The 12,329-nt window shown below is 47.4% G+C and overlaps 1 protein-coding gene across 13 annotated transcripts in view; it reads right to left on the reverse strand.

The window, feature by feature from the left end:
* The window catches only part of CASZ1 (castor zinc finger 1), a 188,860-nt gene that overhangs the window by 25,111 nt on the left and 151,420 nt on the right, over positions 1 to 12,329 (reverse strand). For all 13 annotated transcript variants that reach the window (XM_063176728.1, XM_063176735.1, XM_063176727.1 and 10 more), the window contains 4 exons: positions 11,203 to 12,040; positions 8,433 to 8,501; positions 4,203 to 4,293; positions 1,987 to 2,151 (listed from right to left, as the gene is read on the reverse strand). In XM_063176728.1, the coding sequence (XP_063032798.1) occupies positions 1,987 to 2,151; positions 4,203 to 4,293; positions 8,433 to 8,501; positions 11,203 to 12,040 (1,163 nt within the window). The remainder of the gene's footprint in view (positions 1 to 1,986; positions 2,152 to 4,202; positions 4,294 to 8,432; positions 8,502 to 11,202; positions 12,041 to 12,329) is intronic.

Raw genomic sequence — 12,329 nt, forward strand, 5'->3', positions numbered from 1 at the left:
GCATGCTGGTGCAACATGAGGCCAACCAGTCTTTTGATCTTGTAATAAACGGTTTCATTCTAGCAAATCTTAAACCCCATGTTCAGCTGATTTTAGCAAACTGGTGACTTTTTTTCCCTGTCACTGTTCAGGACTCCCACCTCAATAATTTTAAACTTTTGCAGTGAATGAGAATGTTGTGATGAGGACGGAATGCTGAAAACCTGCTTTCCTCTGGGTAAAGCGGGGCAACTTTGCCATATTGAGTAAAAACCCACTGGAATCTGAAAACGTCCTCAGCCCTGCTGAGGGAGGATTTTTTTCCTTTTCTTCTAGCACAACATGTGCCAATGCCTGCACCATCTCAGAAATGAAGAGAAGGAAAACACCACCCCTTAGTTCAGCCCAGGTTGATTCAAACAGGCAATAACAAAACCCATGACAAATACCCAGAGAAAAAAATAAAAAGGATCTCCAGCTATTTCCAATATAAAAGAGCCTCTCTCTCTCCACACTGACACCTTGAAAAAAGACAGGCCCTGCATGGCATTAAAAAAAAGAATTAAACAAAAGCGTCCTTAGGAATAATTTGCAATGCAGCTCTTGGTGCGAAAGCCTAAAAAAATGTCAGTTTATATAAACAACTAACTGAATTTTATCCACACCAATTATGGACATAAAGAAAAAAACCCCATGTGATGGATGGCACAAATTCTGCCATTTAAGCAGTATTTTCTTTAATTGGGAGTTTATATTCTGACACCTTTCCTGTAAGGCACTGCTTACATGGGCATGACTTTACAGGAAGACAGTGGGCACAGGATGGAATTAGCCATATATAGCTGTGTAAGCGAGGGTCTCTATTTGAACTTGAGTGCCTCAAGGCTGTGAAACACTCCTCGTGCTCTGAAAAAAAGAAATCAAGCAAATCCCACCCTGCTCAACTGAAGAAACTAAATAACCAACATTATGGAAGTGCTAACAGAAAAAGTCCTCAGGAGAAAGACACATGAAATTCCCAATTTATCAAATGCTGCAAGCACATGCTTCAACCAGTCCCTATTCAGGACAGAACTTGAGTGCATGCCTAACATTTGAGTATGTGCTTAAGCCCCATTGACTTCAGAAAGCTTCAAGTTAAACATATGCTGAAGTCTATCCCAGCAAAGCATTTAAGCATGTGATTAAGGCCTTGTGACTTTAACTGGGGTCTTAAACTGCTGGGACAGGTCAGGAAGTGAGCCTGACTTTTCAGACCAGAAAATCTGTCACCAAGGGTTGGCTGATCACTCTGCTTGTAACTGCACATTTTCAGGGCAATGGTTTAGGCCACAATTCTACTAAAACAAGTACATGTCAAACCATTGAACCTGAGCAATGATCAGGGTAAGACCCAAACAATGTGGTGTGTTCATGTCTAAAGCAGTGAAGGTATCCCAGCTACATCTGTGCAGCAGCTCCAGCTCTGGCTCCACTGCTGCTGAACCCTGGAGCACAGCTCTCAGCCTACACCACACATGAATGCCACTGGCAAAGGACATGGAGAACCAGGGGTGTTAAGTGCAGATATGTGACATTGAGGTTTAATTACTTTAGAAATTGATTATGGAGGAAATTAACCCAGTGCTAAAGGGCAGATGTGCCACAAGAAAGTCTGGTTTCAAGGGAGGGACAGATCAGATTTGAGTAGAGACAGTGCAGTGGCATTAAAGAAGTTCCTGAGTCTCAGAGAATGGGACTTGCTTCAATAAATCCAAGACTTTGAGAAAACCTTGAGACCTGCTTTGGACAAGGCTTTTAAAAACTGAGAATGGGGCTTCCCTTTGCCACCCCCAGTGCTCGTCACGAGTGCAGCGAGGACAGGGCATGGACTTGTCAGCGAGGCTCCCGAGTCAGACGGGCTCCGAATGTCCCCCCTGTGCCTCAGCACAGCCCCGTGCTGTCTGACAGAGAGCACTGGAGCTGCCAGGAGCCCCAGGAGCCCCAGGAGCCTGCGGGGGCTCTCACCTGCATGCAGTGGTAGTGAGTGCTCTTGCCGTTGAGGTGGCAGCCGTGGTAGTAGACGCTGCAGTCGTCCAGGGGGCTGAAGCGCATGAAGCCGTGCTGCAGGGAGTTATCCCGCTTCTTGTGCATGTTGTAATGCCGAATCACGTCCTGCTTACTGGTGAACCTCTGCAGAGACACAGACACAGATGTGAGACACGCGTGGTGCCCGTGGGTGAGTGATCCTGGGGCAGGGTGGGTGTCTTTTGCTGTTGGTAATAAACTTATGGGACCAGGAGTTGAAAGCTTGGCAGTAACCACCCCAAGAGAATCGGATTAAAGAGGAGCTGTGTGCGTGCATCTTCTTGGTAAAGGGAAAGTAAATATACAAGTTCTAGAGTAAACATGGCACTGGGGTGATGCCCAGAATCTGCTCCTTGCAGCTTTAAGATTGCAGGTCTTCTAACATAATTTTAGCTGCTACTATCTCAAGAAGTGCTGTAGTTAGAAAGCAAACCAGTGAACTGAACAGCCTACAAGCAACTAAGCCAAGCTTCCAAGTCACTCACTGTAGTGGTTAGCAAGACACTGGCTGCCACATTCATGCTGGACTAGAAATCGGGAAAAACCCTTTGCTCTTTTACACTGTCCTCCCATTCTAAGTCTCTTGTGTCCCCTAGAACGTAGGATAGTTTTATCAGGAAAACAGGGACAAAAGACTTTCTTCAAGTCACAGTAAAAGATGCTTTTCTACAGAAAAACAGAGCTCAGAGCTAAATCTGTATGACCAGAATATCCTCTTCAATCTCTCTCTTCTTGAAGCAATGAAGGGGTACCCCATTGTCAGAGCAGGCTAAGTGCCTTTAAAATGAAGCTTTTTATTTCTATTTCCCACAGACATCAATATTTACCACTGAAGGTGAGAAAGTAAATCTGATTTTTTTAAAAGAAATCAATATCCATTTATTTTGAGCAGTAATTGAAAAGGCCTGTATTCTAATGTTTAACAACTTTTCTAGTCTGCCTCATAGGAAACAAATGATTATCACTTCCACTCTTTCCTCCTATAATATCAATCCTGATCAATCTCATTGGTATTGGCACGGGAATATATGGATATAGATTTCAACAGAAATCCCTTGGAGGCTGGAGCCATGATTTCCCAGGGCGTACATACAGGATTGCTATTGCCAATCATTGTTAATTTGTGCCCACTTATTACAAAGCGTTACTTATTCTAAAATATATCTCAGCCATAAAATAATTTGCATTTTAAAAAGCAGCCTAAATCCTTATTCCCTGTGAGACCAGACAGCTCCTTTGCAAGCAGCTTCCAGACTCCTTAGGAAATAATCATGAGGCCAATCATAATAATAGGTTTTTCTGTTTTTTCCATCCTTTGTGTTTCTCTCTTTCTGGAGCAGGGATATCTGTGTCACAGTTGGGATAGACTCATCTTGATTACTTGATGCTGGGCTGGAAGGACCAGTCTGCGCATCCCGGAGAGAAACTCTCCTTTGATCAATAGAAACCCACAGCAAAGCCCAGCAGCTCCAGATCAACTTCCTCTGCTGTGGTCAGGCTCAGCCCCGCGAGACCCAAAGGTCTCCCAGGGCAGGGCTGGAGCTGTGTCTGGTGCGCGGCAGAGGCAAACTCTGGGATTGCTGCTCACGCATCAGCCTGACCACAGAAATGCCAGTGTCAAACTCTGGACCTGGGATCAGGGTAAACAAACACAGCACGTGACCTGCTGGCTTGACGTGCATACCCTGGCAGTTCTCCCAGCAATTACAGCATCGCTCCTACCCCCGCGCCTTCCCCACAAATCCCACACTGCTGCTGGTCTTACTGCGTGTTTTGTTGCAGATACTGCTGCTAGAAAGTCACTCGGGCAGCAGGAGGGAAAGAGACAGACTAACAGATCAGCATTCCCTAGTTTCAGGCACAGTTTGTAACACAGCACAATTTATGCTCTTGGTGTTTCACTGATATAAATGTGGAGTAGTTCCCACTGACTTGAGCTGATCTATATTTGGCTCCTCATTGTAGCGGTCAGAGTTTGGTTAAACGGTATTAGATTGAGTTAAACGGGAGCAAAGCAAAGTTCTGTTAAATTCAGAACATATCCCGGCCTCTTCCAGAGCAGCACAGTGAGAGGGCACGTGCATGCAGGTGAGAGGGGAGCCCAGGAGGACGCACTCTCCCCGTGGTTTGTGCTGCTGCTGGCAGCGTGGCTGTACCTGGTAGTTGCACTCGGGGTCGAGGCAGTGGTAATGCTCTCGGTACTGGTAGGCGCAGTGTATGTGTCCACAGTGCTGGCTGCCAGAGAACCTGCAAACGGGAGGGAGGGAGACACAGTAAACCACTGTCCTGCCAGCAATGCCTGTAAGCAAGGTACAAACAAACTGAGTTCTGTTCCTGCTTTTATCTCGCATGTTTATGGCATTAAACCCCACCTCCTTTATCCCCTCCAAGGATGGTGACCCTTGTGCCTTCCCTTGCTTATTTGTCACTATTTAAAGGTGCTTCTTGAGCCGGATCACTCGGGTCCTGTACATCCCTAATCTGTCCTTCCCCTTGGAATTCATCTCCGTTATCTAAGTTGTTTACTTGGGGAAGCATAAGGAAGGAGGGTTCCTAGAACTAAACACCACACAATTCTAGAATAGAGTTTACATACCGCACCAGCAAATCTCAGAAACCTCTCATGACAGAAGGAGACAAATAAATGTTGGGCAAATATGGATTCTAAATTTTAAGTATAAGTCCACCTAGTAGGATACCAGAAAAGCTGCATACAGCAAAGTTGAAAACTCCTGACATACAGGGTGGCAAAAAAGACCAGAAAGACAGAATTGTTGTGTAATACCTACATACAAACAGTCAGTATGCAGAATTTATTGACTGACAGACACACCAGGAACTTGCACAAAGGGATGATCCAGTAATGGGGTAATCAGTGCAATGAACTCCCTTGTGTATATTCTAGAGGACCCTAGAAGAGCTTGAAAGGGAAGAGCAGTGGAGAGAAGGGGACTCAGAGGGGAAACATTCAAAGATAAAGTACCATCTGCTCAAAGGTTCCTCAAAGGTTCCTCACGTCACTTAAGTGCTAAACACAGCAGGAGTGCATATGATAAAGGGCATGGGAAAGAAATGAGGAAGGGCAACAGATAAAAAAGGAAAATGAGAGGAGTGAGGGTATCCTGGGGCAACTGAGGAATGGGGCAGGAGCAGGGAAGATTACAGATCATAGTAAGGTGAGGTAACGCGAGGCTGTGGCATAGAAAAAGTCTAGATGAAAAGCAATACTAAATAAGCCATTTCTGAAGCACAGTAAGGAAGAGGAGGTCAACTGTGGAGACAGCAGGGCCTCTAGGAGATGGAAAGGGGACTTAATTGACAGAAAAGATAGACATTGCTAAAAAATTAAATGCCTTCTTTGCCTCAGCATTCACAAAGGGAGACAGGGACAGATGCCAGGAGCAGACATGCCTTTCCCTGGGGAAGGAGAAGAAATACTGCAGGAAATCAGGATCACGTCAGAACAGGTGATTGAGAAACTGGAACAAACCTCAGCAGCAGAGAAGAAACAAACCACAAGGCAAACAGCAGGGCTGGCTGCACAAACAAAGGTGTGGAACTGAGAGCAGGGGAGGAGATTCCTGCTCAACGCCTGGGTGCCTGCTCAGCCTGTCCAGGGCAGCCACCAGAGCCACCGTGGCACTGACCAGGGACATGTGGCTCCACAGCATAACCAGCTGGTCCTGCCAGTCCAGGGCTTTATGTCAGCTACACCACCAGCAGCTCTTCAAGGAAAGCAAGTGCCCTGTGGGAAGCTTCCTCTCTATTCCACTGATGTGATGGGGGAAAAAGAGAAAAGGGCTGGAGACCTGTGCGGTGCAGGCCAGGCAGGGAGAAGAGGATGATACAGACTTTGCTGACAAATACAAAGCAGTTCAAATTATTATCAAAAATGAGGATGCAAAGGGACCAGAGATACCAGGTGGAGTAAAAGAAGGGCCAGACACCAACAAGATCTGACTCCAGGAGATGAGTTACTTGAGGCACCCTAGCAGGAATGACACATGGGCTCAGTTTTGAAAACAACAGCTAAACAAGCACTCCAGCACTCCCAACTCCTATCCTCCTTACCATGTGCCACAGAAAGGTGTGTGTGGTGTCTACAGCACTGGAAGGGACAAACAAGTGTTCCACCAAGTGTGGTGGGGGAAGGAGGGAAGTGGCAAACGCAGCACAAAGGGGAAATTCTGCTCCTTCAGTGGGCAAGGTTGGGCTCCTAAAGGGTTATATTATCCTGTGTTTCTTCTGACACTTGAAACAGTTCAAAGCTATTAATTTTTAAAGCGCAGCATCTGTTTAGGTTTTTCATAACAGGAAAGCTTACACACACCACACACTTACATGCACACACACACACACATTTACATGCACAGACTCTACAGTACATCCACACCCCCTGAACTTACTTAAACATAAATTTCCATGCACATGAACAGACACAAACACACACACCTGAAACAAGAAACTCACGGACCAGCTCATCACACTGATATACAAACCCAAACTCCTAAGTTGTCAATACAGACACATAGATGCAATTGCACAAGAACAACCCACTCCCTCTTCCTTCACATTAATCGGTTCACCTTTTTTTTCTTTTGCCAGAAAGTCTTGATCTGGCAAGAGTTGATAAATAAATAATAATAAAAATAATAAATAAAGAAGTCAGCATGCTTAGAGAGTGTTTACAGACTCATTACTCTGTAACGATGATGTGAAAGAAGAAAAAAAAACCCACCCCAATTACAAGGGGGGAGGAAACCCACACAGAAATAAATATTTAAGCAAGTGCTGCCAGAAGCACCATCTGCTGAGGCACTAATAATAATAATAATAATTTTTTCTGTGGTCTTTTTTTTTTTAATTATAAATATACAGGGAGGAGGAGGGGGAAAAACAACCCAACCCAAACTAGCTAAGTAAGAGGTTTTGTTTTGTTGTGTGAGAGAATGGATTATCCCTGGGCAGCTTTTGGCAGTGGCTTTGGCAAACTCATTAAGCTAATTATGCAGTACAGACATAAGAGTGCTGTGTCTCTTCTCCCCCCACCCCTTGATTTTAAGGCTTTAAACTGTTTTTTTTTTAAATGTGTGTAAATTGAAGGGAAGTGGCTGTGCTGGCAACGGGTGGCTTGCGGAGCCTTTTAAGCAGGATGTGGTGTCCCTGAGGTGGCTCACAATCCTCTCCCAGCTACCTGCCCGACCCAGGGAAAGGGGCTTGCACAGCTCCAGGAGCAGTGCATGTGGCTGGAGTGTTTACAGTTCTCCGCTTGAGAGGGGAATGGGGGACAGAAAGGTGCCACCTCCTCTCCCCCTGCAATTCCTACAATTCCTGCAATCTCAGAAATAAAAGGATGCCGCTCCTTCTGGACCTGGGATAAGGGTAAACAAACACAGCACGTGAGTTTAAACCCCTGCTTTCCTTCCTATATTCTATATATTCTACTACTGTACTGTCCCTTGAGGCAGCCAATTCCCACATGAGGGAACTGCTGCTTGAGGAGCTGCCTGTGGTGGCACAACTGCCCTCTCTTCCCATGGGCTTTTCTGCCCCCTTCTCCTACATCTGGCCAAAGGGGAGGAAATTAAGTCGCTTGTCATTCCACTCTTGAGCTAGGAGAGTGCTGTTCCCACTCTTTTTCCCTGCCAAAATGTTCCTTTTACTTTCCTAGGAGACTCTCTGTGGGCTCTGCTAAGGTGGGAAAGCACAGTACACACTCCCTTCCCCTTTCATTAATAAGTGCCCAAGTGCTGGTAGGAGCAAACCCTCCAGTTTTTCCCTGGAGAGAAGTGTTTGCTTCTCTTTGTCCCACCACAACAACCTTGGGCTTCCTCTCAGCATCACTGTCCTGACCTAAGCATGCCCACAGCTGTGATAAGGTGCCCTACTCTGCACCTGATTCAGTGAGGATTTCTCAGAAAAAAGAGGTGCAAAAATGTTCTAGGATAAACATCCCATGTTGATGCCAAGAGCTCCCTAAACTCAAGTCACTTGTGAATGTCTCTGGCCGAGATTCTCAGAGCTGAGATGCTCTCTGCTTGCCTCCTGCAGACATGGTAGGGGGAAAAGGCAGTGGACAGAAAGAACAACAGCCAAGAGGCAGAACTCCCATTTAAACCCTGGGCTTCTTCAGTGAAGCAGTTTTCCACTATTTGTCACCAAGTCTAACAGCTCCAGGGAGCTGAGCATGCCCTTGGCATGACTGTGTCCCTCTCACAGCTATGCTCTCCCAGGCAGGGGGACAGGGCAAGCACAGATGACACGGGAAATGGAAGTGCCAATGTCTGGTTTAAACACCTGATCCAGACAGGGCCTTGTCTCTCCCACCACCACTCCATCTTCTGACTCCCAGCCCTCTCCCCAGCAGAGTCAAAAGTTTTGCCTACCTGGCAATATACTTCTGGTAAATATTTACGTCTTCGCTGACGGCTGGTTTGTCAGTGGGTAATCCATTCCTAAAGGGAGACACACAGGGCAGAGCTGGTTAGCAGCAACAGGGCACAGCTTAAACTCCTTGTTTCTCTCACACACCGCTGACAGATCAGGAGAGAGGGCCCGGGGAAGGGTACCAGCAAAGACACCCATAAGTTTAATTTCCCTCCCCTCTGCTCTTCAAACCCTGTACCTTCTTCTCCCAGGGAAACACACAGGCTGTGTACCACCCTTCCTGCATGTTCCTTCTTTGCAGGACTCTGAGCAGTTTGTTGGACAAAGTGAGAAGATCAACCACAAAAACCTGTTTCTACAGAAAAAATGCCTCTACAAAAAAGTGATGGCCACATGCAAACACCTCTCTGAGGCACCTGGCAGTTCTGCCCTGGTGTGCACAGAAGCTTTGCCCCTGGCTCAGCTGCAGGAGAGTCTCTCAGCCAGCCACTGTGAGCTATTGCCCATTTCTCTCTGGGAACAGTGGCTCCAGCCCCTGAATGGGGCTTAAAATGCCTCTTTGGTTCATAGATACCCCAAAATTCTAACAGACAGATAATGTATTTTAATCAACGAGAAAACCACCTCAACTGTCACATAAGCCTGGATTATTTTACATGGTTAGGAAGCAGATAAAAATAACATCCTTAGTGAGGAAAATTAGATGCAGGGCCAGACTCCAGCCTACCCAAGAGACAGGGCCACCCCAGACAGGCTGCACACCATCTTCTCTGTGTGCTTTGCCCGTTCCCAGCCTCCACTGCGCCTCCTTGCAGCTCTGCACCCTGGTTTAAACAAGGACACTTTCACAGAGTTCACTTGAAGGTGGACGAGTTCAGGGCAGGTTAATGGCATTGGATCTGAGAGAGTTTAAACCCATGTATGTGCAAGGGTGTATGTGCAGATGTGTAAAGGGTAATTCCTGCCCGGTTATTGAACCCAGTGGGGACTGGGAATGGGAAGCCACAGCCCAGATACCCCAGTCAGCACCTCCTTCACCAGCACAGTTAATGGGCTGCTGCCTTTTGCCATGGGAGCCTCTATCTAGTGAGCAGCCTGAAGGAGAAGGGTCCAGAGCCGTTCTGTATTGCAATGTGTGATCAGGACACACCAAGGGCCACGTTGAAGGCCATGGTCACCTCCATTCCAGCTGCAGCCCCACCATGATGCCCTGGTTGAGGAAGCCCTGTGGCCAGAGGAAGGCTCACCATGGTGCTGGCAAACCCACATCTGGCAAGAGGCAGGAAAACAAGCAAGAGAAAGGAAAACAAACTGGGATCCCAGTGCAACACCACAGCAGATAAGAGGCTTGCTTATCTTGCTTGTGCCTTTAAGCACAGCTCTAGGATGGCAACTGAGACCCAGGCAGCTGAATGTTCTCAAGACACTTCAGGCACAGTCTTGGACCAAGTCACCCATCAAACAGGGCGCTGAGTCTCCAGGAATATTTACACCACTGTGCTTTTAACTAATAGGAGTCCCTGCCTGTCATCTGTAGCACACACAGGTCCATCCTGAGCAGGATCCTGAGCAGATGCAGATGTTAATAATCCTCTGTCCTTTCCCATACACCTTTACCATGGAGCTCCCCATCTGTCTGCAGGCAGTTGATAAACAACCATTTCACATGGGAGACAGGTATCATTACATGGCTCTGCCTTCCACATGGTGAAACAGGGAAAGTGGGTGATGCAGACTTTGCTGGGACTGCAAAGAACATTCAAGCAAGCTCAAGGCCTCCTACATCCACATGCCAAACACAAAACAGCCTTTTCCTCATCAGTAGGACCAAGTAGTGTGTGATGGCACAGAGGGCAGGAGAGAAGGCCCTGGACTTACTACAAATGACCTCATGGGATTCACAGCTCACAACAGCCCAGATTCACCGTGAGAAACAAGTAAACCCAAACCATGGCAAGAAGGCAGAGAAGTCTCTGCCTTCCTCCCTGCTGCAGCCTGACATACATGTGTATCTCTTCTACAGCTCCCACCTCTGGAAGGCACATTAAAAAGTAATCCAAGATTTGGCAAGACCTTCAGATACCTCCATTCAGTCAATGGCATCACTGCAGAGACTGCTGGCAACGTATGTGCAGGAGGTTATTAGTGGTAATTGGGCTAATGAGTTTGCCCAGTCTGAGGGGTAATTGAATCACCTCTGTTTGTGTAAGCAAATTGAGAAGACACAGGCCTGGCCCCACAGAAGTAGGTATATGCCTAACTCCTATGGAAATTGATGAGAATTAGGCACCAAAATGTCTTGTGAGTTCTGGGACAAACAAAAAGCCCCATCTTGCCAACAGTAAAGCCAGCAGAGTCATGCCTTTTAGTTAAACGGAAACAAGAATCAGGTTCTCCTGCAGACACACCCAGATGCCTGGGAAACCAGAGAGGGAAGAAAATAAAGTGGTTCCAACCTTGACCCTAAGAGTGCTGACAGCACCATGTTCCCTCCTCTTTCATTTTCACATACGAACTCAGGAGCTATTGGACTCCAGATTCATGGCCATAGCTGCTGATGGCAGGTCACAGCCTTAGAGCAGACCAGATAAATAGAGATGTAAGGTATAAAAGAGGAGCAGACACTTTGACAGAGAGCAAAGAGAACCATCCCGTGAACAATGCAGTATTTAACAGGGTAAGAACTTGGAATTGCCCACTGAACCACACACAGACTGATGGTATGATCCCCCACTAGTACTTAGACAAGAAAAGTGGGAGTGCACTTACTTTACTGTAGAGACTGTTCCAGTTGTGATGGAGTCTGTCTTGGAAAAAGTTGATTTCAGGTACTCAGGAGTGTTGAATGGCAATGAGATGGACTGCTCTGGCCCGGCCACTGGAGTGCTGCTGGGGGTACTGGTGAGGGAAGCAGGGGCCAGGCTGGGGACTGGAGCTTTGACTGGAGTGAGCTTCTGAATGTTCCTCACGTCGTACTTGGAAGGCCGGCCTACCTTGCCTGTCTTGAAGGCGATGGCTCCTCCCATATCTGGGCTTCCTTCCCCAGGCTTGAAAAGGTGCAAGTACTTGACGTTTTCTAGGTCATACTTGGAGGCCTTCTTGTAAGTGTTGCCATTTTGTGGCCTGATGCTCTCTCCCGTCTTCAGCTTTTGAATGAAGAAGTCGTATTTGGAGGCCCGCGACATCAGGCCCTGCATCTGGGAGCTGCTGGCAGAGGGCAATGGCAGGATGGTGGCTTTGGTCTCCGTCAGCATGGAGGCGTCTGCGCCCGGCACGCGGATGGGCTGTGCCAGCACCGAGGACGGCTCCTTGCCCAGCTTGGAGCCCAGCTCCTCAGACTTGGCCAAGTGCATGGGCCACGAGAGCTGCTCTCCGGCCTTCAGCTTGCGGATGTACTCCTCGTACTTGGAGAAGCGGGCGCGTTTGCTCATGGCGTCTTCGCCGGGGAGGGAGGCGGCGGCGGCGGCCTCTGAGGTAGCAGCGTTCAGCTTGTCGAAGCTGATCTTGCGCGCCAGCTCGTCCCGCATGTTCTGGTCGTCGTAGCCGAACATGCCCAGGAACTCGTTCATGGTGGTGGCGGCGTAATCCCGCAGTGATGAAGCTTCCCCTGCGGTGAAACCAGAGGGGAGAGTCACACCAGGCACTGATTTTTCTTCTCCTCCCGTACCAGCGCTAGTAGTGGGGAGGGGGAGGAAGGGGAGAGGGGAACATGATCTACTGACGTTTGGCTCACTTGTTAGGTTTTATGACTCTTAAATTAATTTGTTTAAAAAAAAAAGTAATTAATACTGGGGTAAAATAAAAAGAGTTCATCAATGCCAGGAAAATCAATTTCCTAAATGTTCTAGCCGATGGCTTTTCAGTACATTAAACAAAGTTTCATAAATGTCTCTGCA

This window comes from Melospiza melodia, chromosome 26 (genome assembly GCF_035770615.1).
Source record: "Melospiza melodia melodia isolate bMelMel2 chromosome 26, bMelMel2.pri, whole genome shotgun sequence".
NCBI lineage: Eukaryota > Metazoa > Chordata > Aves > Passeriformes > Passerellidae > Melospiza > Melospiza melodia.